Source organism: Henckelia pumila, chromosome 2 (genome assembly GCF_033568475.1).
Source record: "Henckelia pumila isolate YLH828 chromosome 2, ASM3356847v2, whole genome shotgun sequence".
Classification (NCBI taxonomy): Eukaryota; Viridiplantae; Streptophyta; class Magnoliopsida; order Lamiales; family Gesneriaceae; genus Henckelia; species Henckelia pumila.
In genome coordinates, this window is record NC_133121.1 from 152,126,137 (window position 1) to 152,148,895 (window position 22,759).

The 22,759-nt window shown below is 36.5% G+C and overlaps 1 protein-coding gene across 2 annotated transcripts; it reads left to right on the top strand.

The window, feature by feature from the left end:
* Positions 1 to 250: 250 nt before the first annotated feature.
* On the top strand, positions 251 to 20,267 carry LOC140879524 (glyoxylate/succinic semialdehyde reductase 2, chloroplastic). Of its 2 annotated transcripts, none has more exons than XM_073283269.1 (12): positions 251 to 511; positions 620 to 710; positions 9,809 to 9,874; positions 10,252 to 10,327; positions 10,406 to 10,461; positions 10,672 to 10,756; positions 10,995 to 11,055; positions 11,271 to 11,323; positions 11,396 to 11,466; positions 11,624 to 11,696; positions 19,548 to 19,652; positions 19,833 to 20,267. In XM_073283269.1, the coding sequence occupies exons 1-12, from the start codon at positions 331 to 333 to the stop codon at positions 19,995 to 19,997; spliced, it is 1,083 nt and encodes a 360-aa protein (XP_073139370.1). In that variant the 5' UTR covers positions 251 to 330; the 3' UTR covers positions 19,998 to 20,267. The 2 variants fall into 2 exon arrangements, with proteins under 2 accessions (XP_073139370.1, XP_073139371.1); XM_073283270.1 differs by having other exon boundaries at positions 632 to 710.
* Positions 20,268 to 22,759: the final 2,492 nt, after the last annotated feature.

Here is a 22,759-nt window from a genome sequence, read left to right on the forward strand (position 1 = left end):
TCTATCTGAATTCTATTCTAATAAGATCGACTAATGTTACGTATATAAATATTGAGACTACTCTTCTATAACAAATTCGTATATCTTATATTGAGATAAAATACGAATAATATTAAATTTCAACGTTAACAAAAGTTTTTATTTTTATTTTATAGTTTATGTTGCAAATCAATATGATTAAAATGAAACAATAAATGAAATTAAAAAAATGGATAATAGTTAGAGGACGAAATTGCAGTTTGGCCAAACTCTTGAACAAGGTTCAAAAACCCAGGAAGATAGAAAGAATAGAGGGCGGGGAGGTTATCCAGATTATCTATCTATCAATGAATGGCAATTGCTGAAGCTGCCAGCCATTTTCGATCGCCTCCAAAACTTCAATTTTCTCATCGTCTCACAGCCATGGCCGCGGCTTTGCGCTCCCCGGGAGTTCCCGCCCACTTCAAAACCACACCCGTTTCGAATAAACTTCGATGCTCTTCTAAGGCGCCAGGCACAAGTACTCCAAAAGGTACTCTGCTCCGTTTACAGGATCGGAGAAGAATCTCGTTACAGTACTCTGTTATTTGTTTACTAAATTATTTTTTGGGTTGTTTACTGTTCTCTGAAGTTTAAGTAGTGCGTGAACTAGATGAAACGCCATCTCGCCTCGGATTTCTGGGTCTTGGAATTATGGGGTCTCCCATGGCGCAAAATCTCGTAAAGGCAGGGTACGAATCAATTCTTTAGCTTTTCTTATATTTGTCACTTCTTCTCGTTCTTCACTAAAAATACATTAATATATAAATTGAACCTCTATAAATTTAGGTATGAAATTTGATTGCATTGCATTTCTACGTCTTCCCTCGTATCTTGATGAATGGGTACACTAACACTATGTTTGGAAGAGTTCAAAATTCATTTGGATTTGAAATCCATGATTTTAGAATTCCATCGTGGTGTTTGGCTAATCTTGTTTAAGAACTGGATTTGATAGTTAAAATTAGTATTATTTGATATTTAAAATTTTTTGTTTTGCTTTTTATTTTTTAGATCTCTTTCTTATTAATAATATTTAATACTCACGTATATAAGGAAAAAATTTCATCAAAAGAAAATTGAGATAAAGTCACCAAATTATGATAAATTAAGTTTTTAGTATTAAACAATAATCGAGGTCCATAGCAAAAAGAAATAATTCACATAAGTTTTAAAATTTATAGATATTTTTCTATGATTTCAAAATAACATTTTCAATTGTCGGACAAAGTATCTGTGAATAAAATTTTTTTTTTTGAGACAATGATATTTTAATTAGTTTTCATAAGAAAAAAAACATTATTTGTCTGTATAACACAAAATCCATGAAATCCTTGCAGTTTTGCTAGGATTTCATTTAGTTATATCAAACCATATCAAATTCCACTAAATATCAATCCCGTTTTAAAATTTCGTTATACCAAACACTCAAAATGAGATTTGGAATTTCAAATCCACCAAATTCCATGAAATCCGTGGAACCAAACACAATGTAAGGTCACGTTCATCTTTGATGATGTGCATTACGATGCATGTTGTCAATATATCAAGCAAATGTTTTTTTTTTACCAAGCACATGTTAGGAATGCCACCATCGCAGATCGTGATTGAAGAACACCAATGCACGCTACACATCTTTTCTACATGACTCTGTCTCATTGCATAATATTTTTTTTTTGGACCACATGGATCGTGGATAGTTTGCGCAATATATAGTTGCCCATTTGAGATAAGTATCATGAGCCAAATAATATCTCGTATCATATTCTTTTCTTCCAATTGTATAATGAGTGGAAGGAGCAATAACTTGTGCAAAATTTCTTCCAATTATATAATGATTGGAAGAAGCAATACCTTGTGCAAAATCGGAAAATGGATTGGATGTCTCTAAAATATTTATATCATTATTGGATCCAAAGATACTAAAATATGTATGTCATATCCACAACATTGTAATCAGTTAACGCTTCTAAAATATTGTTAGAGAATCGCTAGGACATTCATATTTATCTACCCCAGCCATGGGAGAAATTTTTCTTTTTTCAATCATACAGTTGAAACTTCCTAACATTCCAAGGAATGCTTGTTGTATACCAATATAGAGTAGTCAAGCAACATAATTGACAGTAGGTGATCTCAAGTATCGTAACTTCATCTATAGCTCATCAAAAGCATTACATACACTAAATTGCGGTAGATTATCCTATTTTGATGTTTCATTAGTAGCATTCACTTGCAAAACATATGCTAGCATTCGCAATGCATCCGTTCCTTTATTATTAGTCGATAGCTCGAGCCGCCCCACTATCAATTCATTATATGAAATAGCATCGTGGTAGATTTTCGAGACATTCAAAATCGTCATCGGAACATTGCTCCATTATATCTTTGCTTCTCAACAAGATAATCATTGAACAGATATGATCGGTAATGTCACGGTCACAGTAGATTGCTAAATGACCTGGAAGGTTGGAACCGAACCTCTGTGTGACTTCTTGATCCTGTTGGATGATGTAGGTAGCAACCAAATCTTGTTCTTGAGCTATAACATTCTATATTGCTCTTATTCTATTTTCGATGATCTCGTTCATCTGGTCCATCCGTCTTTTTCATTTTCATTGTCAGAGATTGAAAATGACGCATGAAATTGAAAATGAGAATTCATTTTCAAGTTAGTGAGTTAAAATGTGTGAGAAAATAGGATAATCAATCACATTATGTAATGGGTTTTTAAGATAATATAAGATATGCACGAGTATGTGATCACCATAGGATATGATTGCATTCAATCTTGACCTTCACAAAGATTAACACTTTTATTTAGGTTATCTTAACTAAAGTTCGAGTATTGAATGAATTACTACCTTATCTAGAAAATGACTGTTACATGAGATTATCTTTAATCATTGACTGTTGGATGTGATTATCTTTAATTTTGATCGTTGGATATATTACAATCTTATCTAGATTGTTTTATCGAGATTATTACCAGTGGATAGATTATATTCTTACCTAGATTATGACTGTTGGATGGATTACTTTCGTATCTAGAAATTGATCGTGTGAGCTTACATCTAATCTTAATCTTTGGATGATTGTACAATCTTTTTTAGAACTTGACTGTTGGATGAGATAACATCTAATCTTGATTGTTGGATGAGATTACAATGTTATCTTCTTTCCTCTATAAGTAAACCATCTCCGGTTGATAAATTCAACATACCTAGGGATAACAACATTTCTAGTCCTGTTATTTGCATTTTTTTTAGTTTTGGCCCTGTTAACGCTGAATTTGTATTTTCAGTCCTGTAAGTTGCATTTTTTTTTTCATTTTTGGTCTTGTTACGATGAATTTTCATTTTTAGTACTCTAGCTTGTGTATTATTTTCATTTTTTTTTTATCTTTTAACTTGTATTTTCTTTTATTATCGATCATTTTATGACCAATAAAAAAGATCAGAAATAAAAATAACTACAAGTTAAATGACCAAAAATTCAATGATATACAAGTTACGTGATTAAAAATGAAAATTAATCCTAACATGACAAAAAATGAAAAAAAAACATGCAAGTTACGAGACTGAAAATATAAATTCATGGTTAACATGACCAAAAGTGAAAAGAGTGCAAATATCAACACAAAAAATATAGTTTTCCCTCATACCTACAATAATATTCTTTCCAAAAGTCTAGAATGAGTTCTTAGAATGTTGAAGAATACAAGCTCTGATGTGATATGTCTCTTGACATATCACAAAATCCTTCCATAATCCAAATATCATTTTTGGACTATTGTCAAAGAAGCTTACAACACAAACAAATCAAACAACCTACAAGTACCTAACAAAATATCATTGTAGAGTCACGTGAAAGTGTCATGGTCCCAAGGTTTTGATAACATTATGGGGCGATTTAAGGGTTGATCATGATTCATGATGTTTTGAGGCTCGATGGAGAGAACCTCACGATCTCTTGGTTTAAAGGCTCGTTAGGAGAGAACCTTAGATCTCGTAACACAATATTGTGATTAATTTTTCTGATCAGTTTTATTAATAAAATCACACTCTATTTATAATAGAGTACAATGATTCAATTAGAGAAAATAATATCCTAACATAAATAAAAGATTACTCTAACTATGGAATGATCCTATTATTTAAAACTTAAATAAAAGACAAGATAACAATGAATCCTACAAAAGATTATAACAGAATAATCCTTTGGGCTTTAACTTTTCCATATTGGTGCAATGGAGGCTCCTGACATTACTCCCCCCTTGGAGATCATGGTTGTCCTCAACCATGTGAAAAGTGCAGGCTGCCGAGATTAGGCATAGGTGGCGGTGGTTTTTAAATTCCTCCCACTGGAACCATGAACGACCTTGTTCCAGCTTTAAAAAACCAAGTTGGACATTGCTCTCAAGATAAAAAGAATCCAATCCACCCTTTTCTTTTACCGTTGTTCGTGGATGACAAGAGAATTGTTGGCATTGGTTTAGCCCTCTTAGTAGATCGGACATCCCTCTGCTGGGATTGGGCACACATGTGTTGCCATATGCTGATCCGCTCCCAGGCAGCTCCCTGTTTTGCTGGTGATCCAAACCTTGCGTACAGCTACCATCATCCTTGTTCGACAATGCTAATGTGCTGCCATTTTTGGCTTCGCCGGCACTCAGCTCCTTAGTACTTCTGCCCTTGTCCTTACCCCCTACTGCTTCGGTTCTGGTTGCAGAGATAGCTAAGGATAATGCTTCCAGCTGGGCATGGAGTTCTTGCTGCCGACGCTTGTTTGCAGCCCTATCTTCCTTGTACATCTGGATAAATGCATCGAATTGTTGCTGCAAGGTGTGAAAATCCCCCATAACAGATGGCTTTGATACCAATTTGTCATGGTCCCAGGGTTTTGATAACATTATGGGGCGATTTAAGGGCTGATCATGATTCATGATGTTTTGAGGCTCGATGGAGAGAACCTCACGATCTCTTGGTTTAAAGGCTCGTTAGGAGAGAACCTTAGATCTCGTAACATAATATTGTGATTAATTTTTCTGATCAGTTTTATTAATAAAATCACACTCTATTTATAATAGAGTACAATGATTCAATTAGAGAAAATAATATCCTAACATAAATAAAAGATTACTCTAACTATGGAATGATCCTATTATTTAAAACTTAAATAAAAACAAGATAACAATGAATCCTACAAAATATTATAACAGAATAATCCTTTGGGCTTTAACTTTTCCATATTGGTGCAATGGAGGCTCCTGACAGAAAGCTATGCTCCGTGCAGTTGGAAAATTTAGAATGATGTATTTGCCAAGTTGAAACTCTCAAACTGAGTGGCGCATCTGAAGAGAATTTGAAGTATTTCTTATTCTAAGATTATTGATATTACAAGTCTAGTTTCTTATGTGAGTTGGGTATTTTGATTTGAGCGAAGGATCTGTTCATGCAAGATCCTAAGTTTAGTAAAAGATTCAAATTTGATCATGTATGACCTTTGCTAATATTGAGAATTCTCGTCTGCCGTCAAATTTTGTAGTACGTATTTTAGCTACTGTGGACTGTGGTCGATAAGTCATATTTATGATATAGGAGCTTGTATTTTTCAACATGTTAAGAAGCAATTCTAGAATTTGATGTCATTTCAATTGCTTGGAACAAATTAAATTACTGGATTGACAACGATAATCAATTTCCAGATAAGATAGTAATGCATGTAATGGTCATAATCTAAATAAGAATATACTTCGTCCAATGGTCATACTCTGGATAAAACATTGTAGATAAGATCGTAATATATCGAACAACCAAGATTAAGACCCTGTTTGGTATCAAAAGCCAGATCAGAAAATCACTTTTTTTTTTAAAAAAAAAGTGTTGTTTTAGTTTATAAGGTGTTTGGATGGTCATTTAAGTGCTTAAAAAACACTTTTTAAGTCAAATTTAGAGCTTTTTCAAAAGCTCAAAATTAGAGTTTAAAAAAGCACTTTTTTTAAAAAAAAAGTCTATGAAATCCAAACGGGCTCTAAAGGTGATCAATCCAATTGTTGAGATTATCTGTAATCTCATACGACGGTAAATTTTTAGAGAAGATAGTAATCCATTCAATGGTCAAAATCTAGGTAAGATTGTTTTTAGGGGTGGGCGTCGGGTAGTCATTTAGACTACCCGAACTCGACCTGAAATTGTCGGATACCCAACAATCGGGTATCCGAAAAATTCGGGTAATTTCGGGTATTATGCTTCGGGTACCCGAAATCTTTGTTTCGTTGGATTTTGAAAGAAACCATTAAAACCTTCACGATTCCATTTTTTATGCACCTCACTGTACAAAATCAATTGAAAAACATAAAGCTTCAACATTGTAGATCTAAAGAGAAAATAAATGGAAATTTTCGTGGGCCTATAGCATCACAAGCCTTGCCCATTTGCAGCACCGATTATTGAAATTAATTCTCGCAATCTTATTCCTTCGTCGTATTACGTTTCTAGTTTGGAAATGGGTTGCTAAATTTGCAGAAGTAGGGTAATACGAGAACTAAGGGAGAGGTGGTGAGAGATAGAGCAATAGGTGCAGATCAAAAGCCCAGAAATTTCACAACCAAGTTAGGAGGAAGATGAGATGACAAGAGATGGAAAATAGGTGATAAACTCCATAGCCCAGAAATTTTAAAGCGAGGAAGATGAGATTTGGGAGAGAGATAAAAAATTCCAGCGGCTAAATGAGAAACATGAGTTATGGGCTTGTGTTGGCATACTGTATATTAATGTTGGGCTTGTATTTTTTCGGGTACCCGAACCCGATCGGGTCGGGTTGGTTACCCGAAACCCGAGAATAAATTTGATCGGGTCGGTTCGGTTACCCGAAACCCGAGAATAAATGCCCACCCCTAATTGTATTCCCTGCAATTGTTAAGATCGAATACAATCATATCTTACGGTCATCACATACTCGTGCCTGCTCATTATATAATGTGATCGAATTATCCAATTTCCCACACATTTTACATTGTCACTAACTTGAAAATGAAGTCTCGTTTTCAATTTCATGCATCATCCTCTAACACATGGTAGTGAAGATGAAAGGCAAATGGCTTGAATGAATGTTGTTGAGAATAATGAGAAAAAAAAGGTAATATAGAACGCTATAGCTCAACAAGATTTGAGTGTTGCCCATATCATCCAACCAGATCAAGAAGTCACCCACATAGGTTCAATTCCAGATCATGTAGTAATTCATCATGATCGGAAAATTGCTAACCGTAATATGTTCAATGATTACTTTGTTGAGAATCAAAGATATAACGAAACAATGTTCCGAAAACGATTTCAAATGTCTCAAAATCTGTTCATGCGATGAAGAATCACGATGCTTATTTCATACAACAAAGTAATAGTGAGGGGATGCTCGGGCAATCGACTAATCAAAAGGCTCAACTACATTGTGAATGCTAGCATATGCATTACTCGCTATGCTACCAATAAACGCATATCAAAATAGGATAATCTACTGCAATTCAGTGTATGTTTCTTTTTTCCGGCTGTAATTGAAGTTTGCGGAGTGATGCTCGAGATCATCTTCTATCAATGATGTTGGACGACTACTCTATATTGGCAAACAACGAGAATTCTTTAGAAAGTCTCGAATGTATGCATTGGAAGTTGAAAAGTTGCCCCATGACATGGGCGGGTCATATGCGGGTCGTAATGGTTCTCCAACAATCATTTTAGAAGTGGTAGTTGATTACAATATTTGAATATGATATACATAATTTGGTATGTTCGGATCCAATAATAATATAAATGTTTAGAGACATCCAATTTATTTTCCAACCTTGCACAAGGTATTGCTCCTTCTGCTCATCATACAACTGGGGAAAATTATGATACAAGATATTTTGATTGATGGTATTTATCTCAAATGGTCAACTCTTGTGCAAATGATCACGCAGTCTAAACAAGAGATATTTTGCAATGAAACAAGAGTCCCACAGAAAAGACGTGGAACGTGCATTTGATGTTCTTCGATCACGATTTGCAATTGTGTCATTCGTAGCATGTGTTTGGCAGAAGCATCATTTGCATGATATAATGATATTATGTATTATAACGCACAATATGATTTTCAAATATTAACGTGACCTTAGTGCACCCATTCAAGATACGAGAGAAGCACCGACTCCAAACGTGTAAATGGTTTTTGATGAAAGTATCAGATTTCAAGATTTTTTGCTTGATATAAAAATGATGAAGACAAAGATGCTCTCTTCGCACTAAGAAATGCTTTAATTGATCATTTATGAGATTCATATTAATCGTTCAAATGTTTGAAGTTGTTATGTTATGTTATTTAATTTAATTTTATGTGTTCAAGTTATTTTACAATTTTAATACTTAATGTGTAGTAATTCGTATGATGTATAATTTAATTAATATATAATATTCAAATTAAAAATTTTAATATTATTACAATTAATTTATTAATTATATCATATAGACATTAATCATATTTATATTGTTAAATTTATAAATAGATATTTAATACTCCTTCCGTCCCATATATGTTGTCTTGTTTTAGTTTTCACACGAATTAAAAAAAATTTATTGGGAAAGTAAATTTTATATAAACTTCCTATTTTATCCCTATTTAATGTTTAAAAAAATGATTGCACAATTTTCAATGTGTAGTTAATAGGGGTATATTAGTAAAGAAGTGTAAAAAAATATTATTAAATATGGTGTATGATTATATATTTGGGACAAACAAAAAAGGAAACGTGGACAATATAATTGGGATGGAGGGAGTATATGATAAGAAATAAGTAAAATAATTCTAAAAAAATAATCTTTTTAGTGTTAGATTTGAAATAAATGCGCTGAAGATTGATAATGTATTTGGTGAAGAGATTGCACTATTTAGCACAAAATTTACTCTAAAATAGAATTTTTGATGGCCTTAGAGTAACCATCTGTGTTATTTATATGGATAGAGAAGTCCATGTATCAGCATGTAGAATTTCATTATATCTAATCAATTCCTTATATCTATCTCAACTGTAAACCTTGAGATAACCAGGGCACCGGTGGGAGAGTACATATATCCAATTTCCCATATGTAGCATCTTCATGTAATGATAGTTAATTAATACTGGTTACAAACATGAAAGAACCAACTTTTTAAATCAACAACTCGTTTCATAAAAAAAAAAATTAACGAATCGTGTAAATATTTCTAATAGATGCTTCAATGTTCCTTTTTAAACTTTTATGTTTCTCTTTCTCTGGAAGAGGGTCATTGACAGTTTATTTAAACATTTAGGTTCCGTTTGGACATGTATTTTAACACCGTTTTTAGTATTTTATAAGTGAAAAACTTAAATATATATGTGTTCGGACAAGATTTTTTTAAAATGTTTTTGAAAAATATTTTTTAAAAAGTGTTATCCGGATATAGTTTTTAAAGAACAAATGATAGATGTTTTTAGAATGGAAGACAATGATGAAAATCAAAACAACATTACTTTGGAAATGTTAAAATGTTTTTACAGAATAGTTGTCCAAACACATATTTATTCTTAAAATAATTTTTTAAAAAAACGTTTTGTGTAAGTACTTGGCCAAACGGAACCTTAAAATCATAAAATGATCACTCGTATCAAGATCCAAATGACAAATAATATTTGAGTTTCTTATGAAGCATGCCACATATTCTTGAACCGTACTTCAGTGTAATGTGCAAACAAGTCTTCTAACTTCTATACTTTCTTGAACTGATGTTGAAGATATGATGTTACGGTTTGGAGTAGGACCAGGAGCAAATGCGATCCACTCATCTCATTGGGTGCACAGTAAGTATACTATATAGCTCATCCGAGACATTTTTTATCCAGTGTAGAACTTGTTAATTCCTACAGTATGTCCCTGTAGGTTAATGTGTTGTAGTTTAAAATGGAGATTCAAGCTTCCCCTAAAAAAGGCAACATTATACATTTTCAAGATAAAAGAAGTGATCCTTCAAATTCATTCATCAAGTTCAGTCGTTCTTAAAAATTTCCTTGTATGTCGTCAATGCACGGTCTGCAGTGTTCTAAAAGTCTTTGTGGTGCTATAAATTCTATATGTTTGTGACGCTGAAACATTTGGGTGCATAAGAATTTGTTTTACAAAAATTAAGGTAATTTGTGTGATAAGCTGAAGTTGGCGCCTGAGAAATTGTTCAGTGCAGATATAAAAACACTCCAGTGGAAGTAGCTGCCTCCTGTGAGATCACATTTGCAATGCTTGCTGATCCCGAAAGTGCAGTGAGTGTAAATTTTTTGGTTCTTATTTTTGCGTTGGTGACAATGGAAAATTCCCATGAAGTCCAAATTCTTTTCTAGGTGGACGTTGCATGTGGAGAGCATGGAGCTGCAAGTGGTATGAGTCCTGGGAAAGGGTTAGCTTTCTTTGATTTCACTGTCATGATAACCAAAAAACCTGGAAAATTTCATTATTTTAAATCTTGAAAACTTTGTTGGGTACAAGTCATCCAAAATTTCGTTACTGTGGATATTGAAAACCCAATTCGGCGATCTCTCTTCCCAGGTCGTCCCCCCTTTCTCTGAGTTTGATGTTTATTGCATACACACTGACATGGGTGATGCAGCTATATAGATGTCTCCACTGTAGATGGTGCAACTTCCAAATTCATAGGCACACATATCAAATCTACTGGAGCTCTATTTTTGGAGGTTAGTTTTTATGTTGTCTTCTCCATGCAAAAAATTGGCATAAATCCAGTCGCCTACAGAAACACGCACATATGAATATGTTTATCTTTATGTATGTACTGGTAGTTATATAAAAATATTTCATTTGTTCATCCTGCTTATCCATCAAATGGTTTAATGCATTATGTATGCTATTGTCCTCACAATGCTTCCTTCATCAATCTTGTTAAATGCATCCAACACAACTTTTCCCCTACAGGCTCCAGTTTCAGGCTCAAAAAAGCCAGCTGAAGATGGAAAGTTAATCTTTCTTACTGCTGGTACGACTGTACTAGACAACAGTTTGTAATTTAGTACTGAACTTCGGGAAATAAGTGAAACAATTTTTTTTTTTCTTTCTAGTTCTGCTTTTGATCATATTTACTAGCATTTTGTAGTCCTTATGCACGTTTTTACCCGAGTATGATATAATGTTTTATACTCAGTTAAGTTTAGGCTTACATAAACAGAAACAATCACTTCTTCAATATTTCAGGCGACAAGTCGTTGTATGAGACTGCCAGCCCACTTTTAGATGTCATGGGAAAGGTGAATCTCACACACTCTCCTCTTTGTAAACGAGTCTTATTAAATTTCTCACTTATTTCAAACAATTTTTAGTCAAGATTTTATCTTGGTGATGTTGGTAATGGAGCGGCAATGAAGCTAGTTGTCAACATGATAATGGGAAGGTTCTTGTCCTGTTCACTTCATGATCTTTATTATTATTATTATTGTTATTATTATTATTATTATTATTATTATTATTATTAATTTTTTTTTTTATGATATGTTCAAGAATGTTCCTTGCTCCAGTTTAAATTTATTTTTCATGCCGACAATTTGCAGTATGATGGCATCCTTTTCCGAGGGATTGCTTCTCAGTGAGAAACTTGGTTTGGACCCAAGTGTGCTGGTGGAGGTATGAGCTCTGTTTGTCTACTTCAGTGGAAAGGTTTTCTCTTGCTTTTTTCCTTTTCATGCATTGAAGAATATGCGATGATTTTCATGCTTGTCACAACGGGAAATTGCTAATCATTTCGATTGCTACCAAAGCTAGCAGAGTCCCACCTAGGAACGGAGGTCTTGGGAGGGGTTTTAGATTTATCATCGTGGCCTTTGTTCCACTTGGTGGACACACGATGTTTCTTGAGACCGTCAAAACATAACATTTGGGCTCCCAACAGTTTAAAATATTTGAGGTTCACTATAACAACTAACGATAGTTCCTTGCATAGTTTCTCGGCCTACTCACCCTTCTCGGTGGTGGACCTTTGTCAGCTGGGTAGGGCTCCTTCTATTGGGTGCTTTTACCATGGTTACTTGAGGTGGATAGTTTTCTGGTGGCTCTGAGACTCATTTATTTGAATCTCAGAGAAGTGGGAGTTAGTTGATAGGTTTTTTGTTGGTCTCGGTTTCTATTGTAATTTGGAATCTGTACTTTGTAATATGGCGGCTGAGGACTTGATCTCGAATGTTGGGGTGCTAGATCCCGGGAATATTGAAGATAATACTGTTGCATTATGTTAGGGACTCAAATACAGCAATGGGCTTTGGCCTTTTATATTTTGAGCCCAAACCTAAAGAGGGCCCAAGAGTCACAAAGCCTAGCAAGAATCTAGAGAGTTAGAAAGAAATAAATACTTGAAGAAAAGAATGGATACTCATTCGTGATTTTGTATTCTCAGTATCAAGACTAGCTTAGGCTAGGAAAACTAGCATTTAGCTAGGGTTGCAGCTTGTTATAGAGTTTATCTCTGGAAAAGAATTTCTTGTTCACTTTTGTTCATCCAATATTAATTCTATAGGTGTTTTTGATCTAATTCTTGTGGCCAAGTAACCAGTAGCCTAACAATTGGTCCGACCTGCCATGGCCACCACTCGTTCGGACGAAAAGATTGAGATTCTCGAAAAATCAGTCTCGGTGCTTCAGGAAGAAATGGATTCAGTCCACAGAAAGCTAGACTACATAACTTCTCTTGTGGAGAAGTTGCTGCCCGATAGATTCAAGGATCCCGGCCACCACCCTGGCTCTCATGAGTCCCTTGACCCAACCTTTGGCCAACATGAATCATCGAAGGAGCTGTATGTGAAGGAAGAGAGCCAACAAGTCACACACGAGGAGGTGGAGTACACGAAGCTCATCAAGGATGAGTTTGGATCTAGGAGTAGACGCCCAGAATTCTCCTACAGCAACGTCATTGATGTACTCCACATTTGGGCTTCAGGGAACGTGGTGGAACTCACCTCTGAGACCGATCCAAGAGTTGTAATCAGACCGATGATCCAAAGATTCCCATAGCTTAAAAAGAAAGATCCAGAAAAGGAAAAACCCATGGAAAATTATCGTAGTGTTGAAGAAAGGGGAGCCGATCGCGGGCTTGCAGATTGTGCTACCTAGGGTTTGGACTACCCCAGAAGTGGGCTCTTATTGAAGAAACAAACATGGGCTGCCTTTCTATTAGGCCCAAACCTAATAATTGGAGACACGCAGAAGCCCCTGGACCAGCTATAAAGATTAGGGCATTGACGCCTGAGATGGAGGATATCAGTAGACCGCCGCGCAATCATCAGAGAGAAGTCGCTAACTCACAAACCCTTATCTTCAAGAGAAGACGCTCGTGTGACAGTGGGTCAATCTCTGTTGGAACTGACACAAGTTTAAGAACAGAGAATTGGGAAAATAGGGAAAGCCAAACAATATAGTACAAAGAAATTGACGAAGGAAAAATAAGGCGTACATGTTTTAAAGAAGTTGAGAAGAAGCTGCCCAAACAAGGGTGGACAAAGGCTGTGGTTGAAGAATTAAGTACTAAAAAACCAGTAGAATGCAACTTCAAGTTGCTATATCAACAGCTGACAATAGTGGAAGGTGCATATCTACTTACTGTTGGGATATTAAGTATGCTTGTTAGAATTTCTGTTTTTGCAAGAGAGGATACGGGAACAAGACACACCTATAATTCTTTGTACGTAATTAAGAGATTGAGATTGACCACTGAAAGAAACTTTATAAAGGTAGAGGATGATGATGGGCATGAGAATGGGGTAAACAACGGATTGGAAAATGGAACAGAGGCTTGCAGAGGTGGACTGCCCCTAATGAAAATAGATGGGGTGGACTTCATGATAGTGATACGGAACCATACATTGGCTGAGAATGAGACTATTAGTCCTATGGATAAATTTCGATTATGGGGGTCGTCTTTTGATGAAGCAACCATAAATAGAGAATGGATATGTGCTGGGTATCAAATTATAGTGAGTAAGAGATGTCATGGATTGAAAATACGAGTAGCAACTACGGTGATCGGGGTGTACAACCTCATGTTCGGGACAAACGGGAAGAATTTTAGGCTGGAAGATGCCACTGCGATGACAAAGAATGAGAAGGGCAGAGGGGAGTGGACACGATTGGGGTTGGGACCGGTTGACAAAGGGGGGGGAGGGCATCAATACGGTTCAGTTACCAACGGGCTCTCGATTCACTCTAGTGTTAACTCAGCAGACCAAGCAACTAAGGCATGAGTAAAAGCTGCAAGTTTTGGGACGCTGGGAAGATTCCTCAACTAGGAGGCCACCAGGACAGACAGATTTATGTTATCCAAGCTCATTCAAAATTTCAGTCTTGAGGACAAGACTGTTTTTGGGGAGGATGGTATTGTTAGGGACTCAAATACAGCAATGGGCTTTGGCCTTTTATATTTTGAGCCCAAACCTAAAGAGGGCCCAAGAGTCACAAAGCCTAGGAAGAATCTAGAGAGTTAGAAAGAAATAAATACTTGAAGAAAAGAATGGATACTCATTCGTGAGTATCAAGACTAGCTTAGGCTAGGGAAACTAGCATTTAGCTAGGGTTGCAGCTTGTTACAGAGTTTATCTCTGGGAAAGAATTTCTTGTTCAATTTTGTTCATCCAATATTAATTCTATATGTGTTTTTGATATAATTCTTGTGGCCAAGTAACCAGTAGCCTAACACATTATCTCTTGTTGAGGAAACAGTTGATTAGGGTTCTCCAAAAGCCAGTGCTGGAGAACATTTAGGGGACAAGGGATTGGACTCTAAGAGACAAGATGGCCAGCGTAAGTATGCGAAGAATAGGGTTCCGTTTGTGACTCTATTAAAAAACAATAGGCTGATGCAAGAGAACTCGAAGCTCCTGTATCTTCAAACGGAAGGGGAAATGTTGGAATTTGATTTTGCGAACATTGATCCGGTGGAGAAAGTCTTTGGGATCTATCTGCCTATTGGGATGGGTTATTGGTGAACGGCCGCCGACTGCTGCATTGTTGGATCTTGTGAAACGTTGGGGGCCAAATATTCGTTTTCAAACACATGATAGTGGGTGGATTACTTTTTCCTTCCCCTCGCAAGAGGTTAAAGATCGAATTTTGAATGGAGGGCCTTTTATGGTAATGGGGAAGCACTTGTTCTTAAAGGAAGTCCCTCGTTGCTTCAGGTTTAGGGAAATGTACCTTGCATTCATGCCTACTTGGGTGAAAGTCTATGGTTTGCCCCCAGATTGCTGGAACCAAACTATTTTGAGCAAAGTGACTTCTAAGGTTGGTAGACCCATTCATACGGATCTACTAACTCAGTCCAGGAAGTGCACTAACTTTGCTAGGGTGTTAGTTGAGGTTGACACCTCTGTTGATCTTGTTCGAGAAATTCAAGTGAAGTTGCCGATTGGAATCGTGGACATTTCTTTCATCTATGAGCATGAAGGCAATTTTTGTTTTCAGTGTGATATGGAAGGGCATGTTGAGGCTACTTGTCCTAGGAAAGAGAAGAAATTAGATGGAGATGAGGGCAATGGTCATACGATTGCCAAGGAGAGACGAAGGTCTAAAAGTGTCTCGTGGATGAGATCCATCTCTAGGGGCCGTTCTCGATCTAGGGTGCATAAACCTCCTAGGCATGCTCCTTCGAGATCGATCCCTCGGTCCTCTGTAGCAAACAATACAACGGGTACAAAGATTGTGAAGAGTAAGAATAATGAGTTACCAGAGATTGGACAAGTTGGTTCTTCTGAGGGGAATAAGGACCCTCCGCTGGAAGATAAAAAATTGAAAGGAAAAATTGGAGATGAGGAGGGTTATACTCCAGTGGTGAGCAAGAAGAATAATAAAAAGAAACAGCAACAAACCCATGATCCCTCAGCTCCAAGTACCTCGAAATAATCCAAGAAGCAGGGATCCCACAATTCGAGTGACTCTGATTATGGACAACAAGGAGATAAGTATAGAGAGAAGAATTTGGAGGGGAAAGCCCCTCAACAAAAACTTTGTTAATGAAGATTGGTTGTTGGAATGTTAGGGGTTTTAACAAGCCTCTAAAACATAAGAGTTTGTGTACTCTCATGAATCTACATAAATTGAATTTGATAGGCCTACTGGAAACCAAGTTAGAAGAAAACAACATATTGAAATTTTCTGCAATTGCGTCTTCTCGGATGGAAGAATTTTAATAATGCCGATGTGTCTCCGCAGAATAAAACTATAATTTTGCTTATTTGGAACCCATCAGTTTTTGAGGTAGAGATTTTGGATGTTGGGGTTCAGCATTTACACGTGAAGCTATTTTGTTTGAATACACTTATCTCCTTCTATGAGACATTTATATATGGCCTTAATAATATTGTGGAAAGGAGATCTTTGTGGGATAGGTTAATGTCCATTAATTCAACCTTGGATGGTCCTTGGATCTGGTTGGGAGACTTCAACTGTGTGCTCTCGGCTGACGAGAAAATAGGGGGACTTCCGGTAACAACTTATGAATCTCAAGACTTTCAGGAGTGTGTTAGCTTAATTGATATGGTGGACCTGAATTTCTCCGGAAATAAATTCACTTGGATTGGACATTGTATTCAGAAAAAGCTGGATCGTGTTATGGTGAATAAATCATGGCTGAGTTCTGATTGGTCTTTTGGAGTGGAGTTCTTGGCCCCTGGTTGTACTTCAGATCACTCGTTGGCTAGCGTATCGTTATTTCACTCTGGTTCCAATAAAGCTAAACTTTTCAAATTCTTTAATATGTGGACACTGGTTGATGGTTATGGGGAGATGCTGGAGAGGAGATGGGCTGCGAATATTCGGGGAACAACCCAATTTATTTAAAAAAAGAAACTTGGTAGACTTAAGGGGCCTCTTAAGAGCCTTAATCGATATCATTTTGGTCACATTGCACAAAGAGCTGCCCGTGCCAAAGAGGACTTGGTGGAAGCACATAATAAACTTCTTAATGGAGAAATGATAGATGTGGATTATCGAGCTGTCCGGAAAAGAGCGGAATTGTTACTTGAAGCGGAGAGATTATTCCTTGCTCAGAAGGTGAAATGTGCTTTTGTCCAACAAGGTGATAGGTGTACAAAGTTCTTCTATAGTATGATCAAGCGTAATAACAAAAGAAATGGTGTGGCTTTGTTAAGAAACAGTGAGGGCCGAACTATTATTGACCAAGAGGAAATTGCAATGGAATTTGTAGAGTATTATAAGGGGCTGTTGGGGGCCAGAGTGGAATGTTCAGCAGTTCAAAGAGAGATCATTGCTGCTGGGACAACAGTGAGGAATGAACAACATGTCTTGATGACTAAGGAAGTCACTCCACTTGGAATCAGAAATGATCTTTTTAGTATTGATAATGACAAAGCCCCGGGTCCGGATGGATATGGAGCTTTCTTCTTTAAGCACTCTTGGGAGATAGTAGGGACAGACGTTGTGGCAGCTGTGCAGGAGTTCTTTGAACATGGGAAACTTCTCAAGCAATGGAATCAAGCTATTATTGCATTAGTTCCAAAATCGGACTTGGCTGCTCAGGTTAGTGATTTTAGACCTATATCATGTTGTACTGTGTTCTATAAATTTATTTCCGAAATCCTCGTGGATAGAATAAAATGTGTTATTGGTGGGCTGGTTAATGAGGCTCTATCGGGATTTTTGGAAAGGCGCTCAATTGTGGATAATATTCATTTGGCTCAAGAGTTGCTCCATGGATATGCAAGGAAATATATCTCCCCCCGATGTGCCTTTAAGGTGGATCTGCAGAAAGCCTATGATACGGTTGAATGGGATTACCTAAGACAGGTGCTGATCTTAATGAATTTTTCGGAGAAATTTATTGTATGGATTATGGAATGTGTATCAACTACAACATTCTCTATTTCCTTGAATGGCCAATTACATGGATTCTTTGAGGAGAAACGTGGACTTCGTCAAGGGGATCCTCTATCTCCCTTTTTATTCATACTTTGTATGGAGCCCCTCTCTAGGGCTTTGGCAGCCTTGTACTCTCAAAAGAAGTTCAAATACCATCCGAGGTGTGCTGGTTTGAAGATCACGCATATAGCATATGCTAATGACTTACTGCTTTTCTCTCGAGGGGACAATGATAGCGTGGGAATGATTTATGATTGTTTGGAGGAATTCGGGCGGATGTTTGGCATTCAAGTGAATGCTCTAAAATCCAATGTGTTTTTGGCAGGGGTGCAGGAGAGAGAAAAGGCGCAGTTAGTGCATAGTACTGGGTTTAAGGAAGGATCCATGCCGTTTAGGTATTTGGGTATTCCGATTTCTTCTTCTTGGCTGAGAACTTCTTATTATAGCATGCTTGTTGATGCCATAGCCAAGAAAATCTCGAGTTGGCCTAGTCATTCGCTATCATATGCAGGGAAGGTGGAATTGGTTCGATCGGTGTTACAAGGTGTAGAATGTTATTGGCTATCCATCCTTCCACTGTCGGCGAATATAATTGATGCTATTTACAAACTTTGTCGACACTTTATTTGGCCGAGTAATCACCCGCCAATCTCATGGCGTCAAGTCTGTAAACAAAAAGAGGATGGTGGATTGGGGCTTAAAGATCTCTCAGCTTGGAACAAAGCCCTGCTATGCAGAACCCTCTGGAAAATTCAGCATAACAAAGAATCACTTGGGATCAAATGGATACACCACAAGTACATGAGGTTTGGGGGATTGCGGGATTGGATATGGCACAAAAACTATTCTCATTTAATTAAGAATCTGATACGAATTCGTGATAGCTTGATCGAAAGGCTAGGGACGTGGGATATGGTCACTTCTATGCTAGGCCTTTGGTTCGACGACCATGGAGGGTTGAAAATTCCGTATTTGTTCTTCTTGAAAGCAAGAGGGCAGTGGCCTTGGAAACCAATTATTTGGACGACATGTATCCTTCCCAAGCATAGTATTATACTATGGTTATTAGCACATGGTCGTTTGTTGACGAAAGATCGGTTACCGTTTATTGAAGATAAGCGATGCTCTTTCTGTGACGTGGATGAAGAATCTGTTGCTCACTTGTTCTTCAAATGTGGGGTGACAGCGCAAATTTGGGATAACATAAGGCTTTGGTTGGGAATGAGGAAAAGAATGAAGACGGTGCACACCATTCTTGTTGCTTATAGAGGTGTGTATCGAGGATCTAACACATTAGCAAGGATGCGGGCATGTGCCTTGGCAGCAACAATTTATCTAATTTGGTCCTCTAGGAATAGACTAATTTTTGATGGGGCGCAGTTAGACCGGGAGGAGATAGTGAGGAAAATCAAATTGTTGGTTTTTAGGAGTATTCCTCTTGCATATAATTAGTTGAGCTTGTTTAGAACTTAGATTGGTTTGGTATTTTGTATCGCCTGGGAATGCCCAGTGTAGTTGTACCTTTTTACCCCTTTTAATGGAATTTATTTCATTAAAAAAATAGAGTACATACCAAATTAGTTGAACTCGTTGAATGTCAAGTTTTCAAATGTGCAGGTTATCTCCCAAGGAGCCATCAGTGCGCCAATGTACTCTGTGAAAGGCCCTTCCATGATTCAATCTCTGTATCCAACTGCATTTCCATTAAAGCATCAACAGAAGGTGCACAATCTCGGAAAATCCTAAGTTCCTAACATTAACTTGTGAATGTCACAACTATCACCCATTTCATTTGCTCAAAACGCACTACTATTTTTACATCAAATTTCTTGTTAAAACACCGTGTAGGACTCTTGCTAGAATCTTTCGATGTGTTTTTTTACACCAGTGTCTTTTGTGTAGGACCTTCGACTCGCTCTAGGATTAGCTGAATCGGTTTCTCAGCCAACTCCAGTTGCAGCAGCTGCAAATGAACTATACAAGCTAGCGAAATCACGGGGTCTAAGTGACCACGATTTCTCAGCTGTGATTGAAGCTTTGAAGTCTCAATTAGAGCAAAACAAATAGAACTTTTTTAATCAATAAAATCAATTCATCAACAAAAAATGACATAGGAATGAATATACTGGGTTTTATCCAGTTAGGTCATGCCGATACAAGTCAGTGACAATAGAAATAATTTTTTAGTTCGTTTAACATGAATCAATTTATTTCATTGTATTGGAAACCAATATTTACAGGAGTTTTTTTTGTTTTGCACGCTCTAGGGAACAAAGTTATGCACGTTGATGAACATTTCTCCAAAGTTATATTAATTAATGTGTCGCTTCCTTTTGATTTGAAATATTTTTTTATGGACAAAGTATTTTCATGGGAAAAAATAAAGTACTTTATGTTGTGGTGCAATAATTGTCTGTGTTGGGTAGAACGATCGAATCATAACGCTTGGTTTGCTATGCGGTTTAAAAAATTTTAGTTGCAACATTACCACAAGCTATAATTTTTGATATAGTGACAAATGCTCGGTCCTACAATTGGTTAAAGGCAATGTCACAGGTTCGATTCCCATTGATTGTAAGAGTCAAGTTATTGGGAGGGAAATTTTTGTGCTGCAATACCACCTGTAATAATTAGATATGACCTCCAAAATAATTTTGTCTTTTGCTGTGACCGGGTTATTGTCCCGCCCCAGCTAGTGGACATGTTTTCTATCTCCAATGCATACAATCGATGCTTCTCGGTTCCCAACATACCCGAGAATCCACATTGTTTTCTAATATGAAGAAGCTTTTCAATGTCCATGGTGTTGGGGCACCGAAGATACGAGTTTCCAAATACCTCCAATATGAAGAAGTTTTTCAATGTCCATGGTGTTGGGGCACCGAAGATACGAGTTTCCAAATACCTCCACCACAGCCCGACAAAATATCTTTACACTTCAATAATAGTGAATTCCACAATTTGATTATACTCACCTGTTGTATCTGTCGGCACACCATATGCTAGAATCTATATTTCAATAGTTATCTTTTGATATGGGGACAACCCGAATTGATCTGATGTATCCACTTTCTGCATAAAGTAATTGTCATGATCTTGAACGGATTCCACATATAATTTGCAAAATAGGCGACGAAACATTCGAAAACATTGTATATAGTGCATCGGTGTACATTGTAGAATCTGAAAATAATCATGGTATAAGCGTTGTTCATGGGCCGATTTATCTCGATTGATCACCACATGTCCAGGAATTGAGCCTTCGTGGTGCATCTTATCAAGTTGTTGGAAGTAATTGGAAACAACGGTAGCATTACTTTTGAGTTGGAAAATAACCATTTGTTATTGCTGGTCAATGAGGTGAATCTCATTTTTTATGATGGCCCAACCTCGTCGTCATGAATTGAGGACGAGGACAAATAGAATGAATTATTGAAGGACCTCCATCATGAAAATTCATTTTACTTGGACGAATAAATGATGAAGTTACTTTTGTCAAGTAACTTTTCTTAAATAAAGTAATGAGACTTGTTCTATCCACAATTTACCAAGGATAAACTTTACCTCTATATATCATCGGATTAGATTACGTATAATCTGGAATCTAGTAAATAAGCTTTGTTTTTATTGGACAAAAAAATGACGAAAACAAAGCTGCATAGCATCTACAATGAAAACTTTGTTAGATTACATATTTATACATTTTTAATTATTTAATATTTATTTTATTGTTTTTTTGAAATCTAAGGTTACAACTGTTTTAAGCCATGAAAGCTATATCAAATTCTAGCTATTGTTACACAGTTGTATAACATCCACAATATTTGAAAGCTATGTCAGATTCCAGTTGTTGTTATACAACTGTATAACATCCACAATATTTGAAACAATGTTAGATTCTAGCTATTGTTATACAACCGTATAACACCAACAATATTTGAAAGCTATGTACGGATCCAATTGATCTAAACCTTTGATAAAAAAAATCATTTAATTCAGACCCTCGAGCCAGATTTCGTATATAAAACATTCTCTCTATAAATTTAAGTATCATGTACGATCATTGTTGGAATATTTCAAGGTTTCTGTGTTGACAAAACAAATAAGCAAAATATCAAGATAAATTGTTTTTGTCCAAAGAACCAAACTGAAGACATAAACTGAGTTGACTTTGACCAAGATCCAAACTGAAGTAATCAATGAGTCAAAACAACAAAACTGAGTTTACTAACTAAACTGCATTCAGTTTAGGGAACTACACTGAATCGGTCTACCACGACCAACATTGAACCCACAATCATCAGTCTACCTCTTGCGGATAGAGTTTTCCGTACATAACTGACGCCGCAGAATTGCATAGCCATAGTGTACCTTCATAACAGAATAATACGATGTTGCAGTACGTATAAAATTTGAATTGAGAGAGCCGTTACAATCCATGACTATATAAAAGAAATGAAAATCAATTTACACAAAGAAATATAGAAAATCAAACTCAACAACTCTACACATCTAGATTCAATCAAGAGCTTCAACTGAAGCAAACTGATCAAGCACAAGCGCATATATATATTTGATCAAGTGTAGGATCACATTGTGCCAAAGCTTATCAAGTCATAAACTATGTAATAGATCAGTTTAGTGAACTGTCAAACATTAATGTTGTAACAAGAATCAGTCGAGGGCTAAGTTCTTGAGATCGAATCTAGGAGTTCTGAGATAGGCAGTTGAGTAAGCCCTAATCTTGGATCGGGATGTTGCAAAGTGTTGTAATAGTCAAAGTTTTCTATAGTGAATTCTTCCGAGATGGAAGAAGGGATGACGTAAGA

Excerpts from the sequence above, each read along its gene's own strand:
- LOC140879524 (XM_073283269.1), top strand. The coding sequence starts at position 331 with ATGGCAATTGCTGAAGCTGCCAGCCATTTTCGATCGCCTCCAAAACTT. Across the intron at positions 512-619 it reads AGGCACAAGTACTCCAAAAG|TGCGTGAACTAGATGAAACG; the intron begins GTACTCTGCTCC and ends AAGTTTAAGTAG. Across the intron at positions 11,467-11,623 it reads GTCAACATGATAATGGGAAG|TATGATGGCATCCTTTTCCG; the intron begins GTTCTTGTCCTG and ends GACAATTTGCAG.